Source organism: Triticum aestivum, chromosome 3A (genome assembly GCF_018294505.1).
Source record: "Triticum aestivum cultivar Chinese Spring chromosome 3A, IWGSC CS RefSeq v2.1, whole genome shotgun sequence".
Taxonomy (NCBI): domain Eukaryota; kingdom Viridiplantae; phylum Streptophyta; class Magnoliopsida; order Poales; family Poaceae; genus Triticum; species Triticum aestivum.
The window spans coordinates 465,266,569-465,277,593 of NC_057800.1; the positions used below are offsets into that span (position 1 = coordinate 465,266,569).

The 11,025-nt window shown below is 44.1% G+C and overlaps 1 protein-coding gene across 4 annotated transcripts; it reads left to right on the forward strand.

Moving 5' to 3' along the window:
* The first annotated feature begins 1,640 nt into the window (after positions 1-1,640).
* Positions 1,641-10,470, forward strand: LOC123061663 (carboxyl-terminal-processing peptidase 1, chloroplastic). Of its 4 annotated transcripts, none has more exons than XM_044484842.1 (13): positions 1,641-2,075; positions 2,226-2,345; positions 2,942-3,079; positions 3,709-3,813; positions 3,915-4,083; positions 4,441-4,517; positions 4,887-4,931; positions 8,172-8,255; positions 8,717-8,755; positions 8,835-8,897; positions 9,009-9,188; positions 9,272-9,397; positions 10,153-10,470. In XM_044484842.1, exons 1-12 carry the CDS (start codon positions 1,725-1,727, stop codon positions 9,362-9,364), a joined length of 1,464 nt encoding a protein of 487 aa, XP_044340777.1. In that variant the 5' UTR covers positions 1,641-1,724; the 3' UTR covers positions 9,365-9,397; positions 10,153-10,470. The 4 variants fall into 4 exon arrangements, with proteins under 4 accessions (XP_044340777.1, XP_044340778.1, XP_044340779.1 ...); XM_044484843.1 differs by having other exon boundaries at positions 9,272-9,365; XM_044484844.1 differs by having other exon boundaries at positions 9,009-9,138; positions 9,309-9,397.
* Positions 10,471-11,025: the final 555 nt, after the last annotated feature.

An 11,025-nucleotide genomic window follows, 5' to 3' on the forward strand; every position in this document is an offset into this window, starting at 1 on the left:
TCTCAGCACGGCCAAGTCCGGGCGCGCCTTGGGCCCGGGGGCTACTGTCGGCGTTCTGAGAACGGGGGTCCCCAGACTTGCCTGCCTGCGGCCTGCGGCGTGGCTCAAAAGGGGGCCCGACACGACCCATCTTCATCAACACAAGACTCAAGACCCTCGCGAGGGGCCAAGCCTCGCGGGGTGGACGACGTGGAGCTTCCTCAGGCGCGGCCTCGTTAGGCTGGCTCACGAGGAGGCGGAGAAATCAAGGCGGGGTACCTCGCGAGGTGCCCATGATGCAAGCCATGACGACTCAGGGCGCCAGGCGGGTGCCAGCCCGCGTAGCGTCCTCCTTTCCTCTTTGGTGCAAAGGGAACAAGCGCAGTCGCGGAGTACCGAGGCATCAGGCAAAGGTTGCCATTTCGGTGCAACGAGACCAAGACCAGGAGGACTACGAGACGGAGGTCACCATGGAGCCCAAGACGGCGTCATCACCAGAGCTTTGTGCAGGCGAAGACTACTTTTGTCAGGATAGCTGATACTTGCTGTCCCCCTTCAAATTAGCCCGCCATTGTTGGCTCCCTTCCCGCTCAATATTTGGGAAGAGGACCAGGGCCTCTATAAATAGGACCAGCCGCCCACAGAGCAAAGGGTCGGCCGGTTGAATAGAGAGAGAGAAAGAGAAAGGTGGCTGAACTCCTCCCAGCATTTCATCGCCCCAGCCAAGAGCAGACCCTCGCGAGGCTGTTCTTCCTTGTATTGTTCATCATCTTCAGCCCCAAGAGGCAATCCACCCACCACACACCGGAGTAGGGTATTACACCACAACGGTGGCCCGAACCAGTAGAAACCTTGTGTCTCTTGCGTAGTTCTTTCAGTAGTCTAGATCTTTGCGAGACGGAGAGGTAGAAGACGTAATCTTCGCGCGCACTCCAGAGTTCGAACCTTAAGGGTCTGCCGGAACCCGAAATCCGACAGCCGCGCCCTCCTCCGTGCCCCACTCCCAACCTCGTGCCGCCGCACCTAGGGTTAGGAGAAAGAGGAATTGGGAGGAGAATCAATCGGGAGAGAATGTGGACTGTTCAGTCAAACCAGATGTTTCTGTTCTTTTTCCTAGCATGCTGAAGCAGGGGTACAAAAGACTTTTCAAGTAGAAGTTAACGGCGTTAACAGAAAAAATTGACAGAAATGTCATGGAAGGAATAAAACCAAGTTGTGGTGTCAAAAATAAAAAAATAAAATTTATAGGGCCAAATAGGGAATCAAAATTTAAAAAAGGGCCAAATAAGAAATTCTCTCATGTGTTTTTCCGCGCGATAACGTGAAGCCGACGCGCTCCCAGGAGTGTGGGGCTGAATCATTTTTCCCCATTGAGGCATGTGCAAGGAGGAAGGGGGCGCACCTTCCTTTTTCGTACGACAGTTATCGTGCCCACTACCTTTTTCAGGCGTGTGCCTCGGATAACTATCGAGCCAACAGGTGCCGGCGAGTCGTATCAAAAAATAAAGCCTAAATTTTTTCACGAAAAGGAAGTTTTTTTTTTGAGGGTGAAAAGGAAGTTGAGAGAATCCGAAAATTCGTCTTCCACTACCTCCGCCGTGGCGGACTGTTCAACGGCCAGCCCCATCCCCACATCCGCTCCAAACCCCCACCCCCACCACTAAACCAAAAACCAAGTGTTTTCCCCCCTCTTTCACCCCCTCCCTGCACGAAGCTTGTGGAGGTGGGGCCAGCACAGCACAGCAATGCTACCACTCTCCTACGCGCCACCGCTACCGCCGCCACAGTCGCGACCGAACCCCACCCCTAGCCACAAGCCCAAGCCCCAGCCGTGCGTGCTTCTCTTCCCTGCCGCCCTCCGAACGGCGGCCGCGGCGGCCGCCATCTCCTTCTCCCTCCTCGCCGGCAACGCCGCGGCTGTGGCGGCGGTGGAGCAGCCCCCGGAGATATGCCGCGGCCAGGACGACGGGAGGGAGGTAGAGGTGAAGGCCGAGGCGGTGACGAACGAGCAGCTCGTGGAGGAGGCGTGGGAGGTGGTCAACGAGGGCTTCCTCCCCGACGCCGGCAGCCGCCCGTGGTCACCGGAGCTGTGGATGGTAAATTTGCCTCGTGATGCGATTCTGTATCACTTTATTTAATGGTTCAAATGACTGCAATAAAGTCTCGATGCACACTGTAGCCAGAAGCCCAGAACGCTCACTTCTATCATGAGTGATAGTGAGTCTCTCAATTTTAATTTGATGCAGCAACGGAAGCAAGATATCCTTCAAGGTTCAATCAAATCCCGCTCTAGAGCCCACGACATCATCACGAAAATGCTAGCTAGCCTGGGTGATCCATATACAAGATTCCTGTCGTCCTCAGATGTAAGTTCTTTATAAGTGGCACTGTACTATGCTATTGATTTCAGTAGGTGAAACATGGCTCAAATTTGGAGTGATGTTTATTGTCTGTCCAATCCACTAAGGTTATTACCTTTTGTCCTTCATGATTCACGGTATCCATTTTACATCTTTTGTTAGATAATAATGAAATAGAAGCTCTCCCTGGGCCATTTTGCATTGTTACTAGCATGCCACGAGCACTTGAGTTCCATGATATCGTCAAGTACATGTGCAAAAGTTGATGTAAACCAGATCTACTGTTTCCACTTGGATGTCAGCCAAAAAAATAATTTATTTGTTTCTGCCCTGGAACTGGAAGTCCTAGTGTCATGCATGCTGATCTTCAAAGAGTTCTCTGTCTGTTATTGTTTTTTGTATGTTTGGTACATGGTACACACTCTGGCCTAACGAACCTATATTTAGAGACTGCAGCAATGTGATGTCATCTTGTGTTTTTTTTCCTCCTTTGCTTTCATAGTGATGTAATACAAAACTCCTGCTTTAATGTTTTTACCCACTGCTGATCTTTGATTGCTTTTATTTGCTAATTTTGCATACGTTCGATCAATCTGCTAAAGTTCTCGAAGATGTCGAAGTATGACATGACGGGGATTGGGTTGAACTTAAGAGAGATTCCTGATGACAATGGTTCTTTAAGGTTGGTGGTATTAGGATTGATACTAGATGGGCCTGCTCACTCTGCTGGTGTTAGACAGGTATCAACTGCTAAGCATTTAGTTTGCTTCCCTTTTCAACAGGAATCTTGCTTTTATCACAATGTTTTCAAACCGATCATGTTTCCATTTTCTGGCACGTACTTCTTGTACAAAGTTATCTTAGCGATAGTCAAACTGCATGAGCAGTTACATATGAGCAGATTTTGACTATACATATTCCCAATTTAAGATGCCGAAATGCTGAAATAATGTTGGCAAATGTTTCTACTTATACCTTATGGAGTAACAAAAGCTTTTATTTTTGGTGAGGGTTAACTGACCCTATCAATTTAATTTTTTGTGCTAAGCACTTCACTATAGAACATACTAGTATTCTCAGTTTTAGCTGTTTTTGTTTCACTGCTAAAGATTAAGCGTATTGAGGTGTTTGGACAAATGACAAGTTCTATTATGACTTCTCTTATTCTCAACATTTTAATTATCAAAAGCAGCATTTTTGAGGGAAAAACAGCATCTATTCTGGAACTGCACTTTTGGCTATCAGAGAACACTGTTATTTTTACTGTTGGTTGCTGGGAGCCTGGGACTATCCCGCGACCTAGTTGAGCATGAAATTAGATCATACACACACATCACCTAATCCTTCCGGGTCATTTATCTGTTATCAGGGTGATGAGCTTTTGTCTGTCAATGGTATCGATGTAAGAGGTAAATCTGCATTTGACGTGTCGTCCATGCTGCAAGGCCCAAAGGAAACTTTTGTTACAATTAAGGTTTTGAATAATCTTATGACCACTGTATTAAGAATTTGTCTGGCATCTCTTTGTGCTCTTTATTTTCTAACTATCTTACTCTTTTTTAATATTACATATAGGTTAAGCATGACAGCTGTGGTCCTGTTGAGTCAATGAAAGTGCAAAGGCAGATGGCTGCTCGCACTCCAATTTTCTATCGTTTGGAGAAAAGAGACAATGAGAATTCATCTGTCGGATATATTCACATTAAAGAATTTAATGCAGTGGCCAAAAAAGATTTGGTCAGCGGTGTGTTGCTGGTTTGTTCACCCTATCCTCTTGTCGTTTCTAAATCTGTTAGTCAGTTTTTTATTACTATGTTTTGCAAATGGCTATCTAGTGTCTAATTCTAGTGAGCTGATTTGCATACATCTAAATATTTAAATTCTTCCTTATCCAAATTGAGAACATCGCGCAGTTTAAAATACTGCCTCCCTTTTTTGCAAACTGAATGTACACTATTGATTGTTTCTGCTCATTTAGTACCTTTGGCTTGCATGTTATTCTTTTGACACTACAACAATCTTAGTTGTAATCTTGTATATATCATTGTTGTTGTTGATTTACAGCAAGATTTGTCCTTTTAACGTTACCTGTCTCTTGCAGCACTGAAACGTCTACAAAATTCAGGTGCCTCCTATTTTGTTTTGGACCTGAGAGACAATCTTGGTGGACTAGTGCAAGTATGCCATTTTTCTTTTCAAATTATGCCCTCGGCTCCTAAAGTAGATGTCATTCTAGGATTATGCGCAATATCTAAAGGCATGTATACAAAGGACTATATTACCGCCCTTCATTAGGTCACTTCTTTCTCTCAGATGGTGTATAGGAACCAAAATTTGAATGCTAGAATGTCCTATCTTTAATCTGCTTGAAGCCTAGAACTGAATGTTATTTGGTAGGGTATTTCTTCTTATTGAGGCTCTTGAGTTATTGTGAATTTCTCGAAATAGTTTGAGGCTCACCACATAGGTTCAGAAATGAACTGCCCAGATATCATCTTTTTTGGATGGGTTATGCTTACATGGTCTGATGTTATGTTTATCTTGAAGGCTGGAATAGAGATTGCAAAGCTCTTCTTGAACAAAGGAGACACGGTATGGAATCTTCTTTATTTTTAACTTGTTGTTTCTTTTCTGCAATCCTTATAAAATTGGCGCATATGTTTTATTTTCATGTCACAATGGTGCTAGATCATTGGTTATGGCTTTAACAGCTTTGCATTTATCCACATGACTAGTCAAAGTAAATTCTGTTGGGGATTTTCTGTAATGAAGGATAAGTAGAGGAAATTTTGGAGGGAACTGGATTTTCCTATGCATGTGTCTGGGATGTATGAATGTCAGCTTAGGATTGCTTTGAAGTTTCTATGGAATGACCCATATAGGGGAAATTTGGGTGACAACAAGGGCCCGCTTGGGACATTGGAAATATTAGAAGCAGGATTAGGAGAAACACAAGAATTAGATGTCAATTCTAGTACGTTCCTAGAGGAATTGAAGACACGGGAAATGTACAAGATAGCTATTTGAATGCTCTACATGTATTCTTAACAGTAACAAAAAGAATTATTACGGAGAGAAGATGAACCATGACTAGGTTTTGAGATCTTATGGGTTTCAAATTTAGCCTACCCCAACTTGTTTGGGACTGAAAGGCTTTGTTTTGTTGTAGAGAGAAGATGTGTGAGAAAGAGCGGTCATGCTTTAAAATGGGGTTTGAGCTGAGCTCATACTAATCCTCCAATATGTAGAAGAGAGGAAGGGTTTCCATTGTAGTTCCTTGGTCCATTCCGACATTCCAAAGGCTGTTATAGAAAGAAGAAGAAAAATCCACTCTCCAAATTCTTGTATGCTTCAAAACAGCCATTTGAAACCATTTGTTTGGTTTTGTTTCCCAAAGGATTGCACCATTCGTTTGGTTTTGTTTCCCATAGGATTGCACTATTCCTACGGTTTCCTTGGTCTGGTGTTCTCCAATTTGAGTATTCTAAGAGCAACTCGAGCAGACCCCGCATCCTCCCGGCCCGCAAAACGTGTTTGCAGTTCGCGCAAAAACGCCTTTGCGCGCCGGCGCGGACGGCCACAGTTGCAGACCCCACATAATGGACCCGTAAAAAAGGATATTCCCGGAATATCCTTTTTTACGGGTCGGCTTTGCGGCGTCTGATCTGGCGCAGCTCCTCCCGCCCCGCAAAACTTAAATTTGCAACTTAAATTGATCTAGCATAATGCATTTCCTTGCTTTTGCAACAACGTTAGATACAAAAGACATCACCAAATCTTTGCTAGAATAGCAAAACCAAAGAAAACAAGAACCACAAGTATGCATTTCAGAAGATTTCCAACTTCCATAACTGCTCCCACAAGTTGGACTAATATCTTCTCCATGCATTCATTGTTGATCTGCGGATTCTTGATTTTGCATTCTTCTTTCTTCATCTTTGGTTCGAAAGAAGTAGACGTTGCTTCCCCTCTATTTGCACATGCAGCCGCATCATTGCCCTCGATTGTACTAAGGAGTGCACCAACATCTATTAGGTTTCTTTCTATCAATAAATCAATGTATTGGCCTTCCCAAAACCAAAATGAGCATCCATCGTCCTACACAAAAGGAGCAAGCTCGAAGTGAGCTACCGCAATTGAACTAAAGAATGAGCTATCAAATGAGCTACCGCAAGTGCATGTACCCCGTCGTTTTCGCATTTGAAGAACACCCATCCGGGGTGCTTCGGCGTGCCTGAAGTGAGCCGCAGCGCTTTCCGCGTGCAGTCGTCGCACTGTATGAGCGGCATCGGCAAGCCACAAAGACGCTGCACGAGCGCCGAGCCAGGTGGACGGCCAGACGAATCCATGCCCGCAAACCTTCGGCGGCGGGCGGACAAACCCGTACCTGCATGCGGCGATGCGCCCTTGCCTGGGCTGCGGGAGAGGCTCCCCGACCACTCCATCGCTTGGGGCAGCAACCGGCGGCCGGAAAAAGCCAAATCCCGGCAGCCCGCGTTCAAGTGCCGCAGATCCGCAAATCCGGCGGCCCGCCGACGCAGGGGGGAAGGGAGGGGAGGCCTCGTGCGCGTGGCGGCCTTTCGGCGTGCTCCTGCCAGCTGCTTTCGCCGGAATCTTGGGCGGCGGCCGGCGGCGGCGCGAGGGGGGAGAGGAGAGGTGGTTGGTGGGGGAAAGCGCGGGATGAAATGTCCCCCCACCAACTGCTTCCGCTTATATGCAGGGCACCGCATCCGCGAGGGGGAAACCCGCGTTTTCCCGGGTTGGGGTCGGGATTTTGCCGCGCCCCTCAAAATTTTTTGCGGGTCGGGGCGGGATGCGGGGTCTGATTGGGCTGGTTTTTTCGCCCGGACCCGCATTTTGGCGGTTATTTTACGGGTCGGGGCGGGATGCAGGGTCTGCTAGAGTTGCTCTAAATCTGGCCTTAAAATCTTATGGAACTTTTGATGTCCATTTGGATAGAAGCTTACTTTCCATGAAACAGTAACTCAGGAATTAAGTACAGTGCATGAGCGCATGAATCTTGGTTGGGACATGGTCATGGAAACAACTAATCATGCTACTTTTTCTTTGATGTGGACTAATGATTTGAAATTCTAAACTAATTCTGCAGTTGAAAACATTAACAACATGAGAGGTTGTTACCATCACCATCACCATCGTGATTCATATTTTTCAATTAATAAAAAATCATGCGCTCATTTAGCAGCATGTGGTTTTGTTGAGTTATAGTTTTAATTTTGATGTTTGTATCGTGCATACAAGGGAAAATGCATATATTCTACTGATGGGAGGAATTGAATGGTGTCATTTGGCCCATAAACCAGCCATTTACATAGCAATCAGTAGCTACCAGTAAACCCGGTAAATAGTGGTTACTGCTGGTTTTAGGTCCTGATTTTTTCTGCTGGTCACCAGCCTAACTCTAATGCAGGCTCTGTATGAAATTTTTTTCTCATTCTTGAACAGCTAGTAACATTTATCAAATTGATATCCTTGCTAACCTTAACAGACCAATAGTTAGTTAAATAGCCAATGCATATGGGCTTCTAGTTAGTACTTCCTCCGATTCATATTAATTGTTGCTGGTTTAGTACTAAGTTAGTAGAACTTTGTACTAAACCAGCGACAATTAGTATGGATCGGAGGGAGTAGTTCCCATTCTTCATATGCTTTCGATAAAGACTGTTAACAGTCGTAAAGCCTTTCTGTACATAGTGGCAAGTTTGAGGGCGCCATGTATTTAATTGCTTAAAGCATTTCTATTTATAGTTTCATGTTGTTAACGGAACTTTGGTGGTGAAATATTTATGCCCTTAATGGATTGTTTTTCAGGTCATTTATACTACTGGCCGGGATCGTCAAGTCCAAAATACAATTGTTGCTGACAGTGGACCTTTGGTTACAACTCCTGTGATGGTATGTTTTAATGATTGTGATGTACCTATTTTGAAATGCTTCAAGAGTTAGTAGTACAGATAAATCTCAAGCAGATGCACTTCTCCACTGTTTTGTTGAACCGTGTAAGTGTGAATACAGCATTTACCCACATATTCCTCAGTCTTTACCACATTAAAGCTGTTAAGCAGCTTCAGCTGGCTAACGCAATGTTAAACACTTTCCTATACTAAACTTGACAATGTGAGTATCCTTGAGTTGCAGATTATTTCCTGATTTAACTGTGTCCATACTCCATGGGTCTTCTTACTTCATACTTTTTAATCAGACCAATACTATAAATAAATGGCTTATTGCAGCAAGTCCCCTAGTTAACTTGTCGCTTACTGAAATTTAGTAGGTCATGCCATATATTTATTATGGTACAAGATCTTCAGACTCATTTGTATCTCACCTGTCCATCCGCACCTTATGACACACAGGTACTGGTGAATAATAGGACAGCAAGTGCCAGCGAAATAGTAAGTAATTTTTTTGCCTCACTTGTAGTATAAAAGATCATAGTAGTAGGATCTCACCAAGTTAATAATAATTTTATAGGTCGCTTCAGCACTTCATGACAATTGCAAAGCTGTTCTTGTCGGTGAAAGGACTTTTGGCAAGGTTTGAAGTTTGAACCGCCTAAAATAGCAGATCCTATGGCAATGCCTGCTATAACCAACAGGCTTATAGTATGTCCGTTCTCATATGTAACTCAAGTGTATGATATTGCAGGGCTTAATCCAATCAGTATTTGAACTTCATGATGGTTCTGGTATTGTCGTCACAGTTGGCAAATATGTCACGCCAAATCACAAAGACATCAATGGAGATGGAATAGAACCAGACTACCGCCGTCTTCCTGGTGCTATTCACGTTCACCAGATTTTCCTTTTGTTACACCCAACATGCAATGTACTCCCTCCGTCCCATAATATAAGAACGTTTTTGACACTACACTAGTGTCAAAAACGTTCTTATATTATGGGACAGAGGGAGTAGTTTACTGCTCGGCTGAATTTACTTTTGTGACAGATCTCAATGAAGCCAGAGATTACCTTTCGCGTTGCCAAAGCAAGAAATTAAGTTGAGGTGAAGTGCTTTATTACAAAGCTTCTTACACAGTAAGGAAAACTATTTATCCTTGCATATTTGGGTCTTCATGCTATAATAAAGAGAAAAGATACGCTTGACTGTTTGCACATGCTAATCCAGCTGATTGAGTTTGACAGCTTGCACTATTTCTCATTAGTACTTCTAATTTTACTAGATAATTGCCCGTGCGTTGCAACGGGAGTATAAACATTCTAGCCCGTGACAGCATGTCTACTATATTACATTGATGCGCTAAAATCTTAGTAAGTTTTTGTATGCAATTGTCATGATTTACCTGCCATCTTATGGTTAATCACTCATTTGTTGTCTTACCAAAGAAAACATGTTTTTATTTTGGTATAAGTTAATAAAACATGGGGCAATTGATTCTATTTTAGGAAAAAACAATGGGAGAAAAATCAGAGATGGGAGGAAAAAATCAAGGAGAAGGGAAGAGGGGGGGCGTGTATATAAGGAAGGTTGGACGAAGAAGTAGAGATATCTCAATTAATTTCACAAAACATTGTCTAAAATATTCTCATGGGTAAATCATAGAGATTCATACACTGTCTGTTCATAATTTTTGGAGCCACGTGTGCTCACACTCGAACAGGTCCTACACTGCGAAGAAATACTGGCCTGGTGTATGATTCTCCACTGGGTGTTTATGATATGTTTCCATCTCATAAAATGCCCCTTTTGACCTGCGTGCTACTGAATATGAACCTACTACTGGTTAGATGTAGCTAGCTGTCATAATAGTTGGAATTTCTCTCCTTTGCAGGCAACACATTAGAAGTATGGAATGGAGCGTTATGCCCAGAAGAATTGCACAGCGAAGAATGAACTCTCCCTGGTGAGGTGAGACCACAAGCTCAAGCTCTACATCGAAGCCTCAATTCAATATAGGCATCTGCAGAGATCAGAGTGAGCATGTCCTTGGATACCGGTGCTGCAGCTCGGTAGAGAAAGGAAAGAGCACATTGGCTTCTGCTGAATATACCCAGCACCAATATGTAAATAGCTTGTGATCCGTGTGCAACCAGTGGCATTCGTCATATAAAGAAGTGCAATAGTAGCTCTAATCCAAGCATTTTGCCAAGACACTATCTTAGAGCAACGCTAGCAGATCCCCAAAAGGGCAGCCTCCAAAATCGTTTTGGAGTGCACTTTAAATTTCACAGGACATATTTGAAGTATAGAGAAACAAAAACTGTAGTTCTGTGGCAGTCTTGCACAGACGCATCAGGCATCGCAACAAGACTCAGTTGGGCGGTAGTACTTGGTGCGCGCAATGGGAAATCCTCGCTCCCGATGACGACACATGGGAGGATGCACCGATCATCAACAAATACATTTCCACGTCACAAACTTCTTTGCCTTGAGGACAAGGCGCAACTCAAGATGACGATAGTCTATACTGTCTCAAACTCATCTGAACAGACACACTGCTACCTGAAGAAACACAATACTAGCACTGAGTGGAACAAAATTTTCCAGAGAATGAAACACAACACTAGCACTCTCCAAAGAATGGAACACAACACTAGCACTGAGTGGAACAAAATGCTCCAGAGAATGACAGACTGAGATGAGCCAAGGCGACTTAAGTGAAGATGTGCGGCTTTACATTCTTTTGCTCACACCTTTTTCCCGG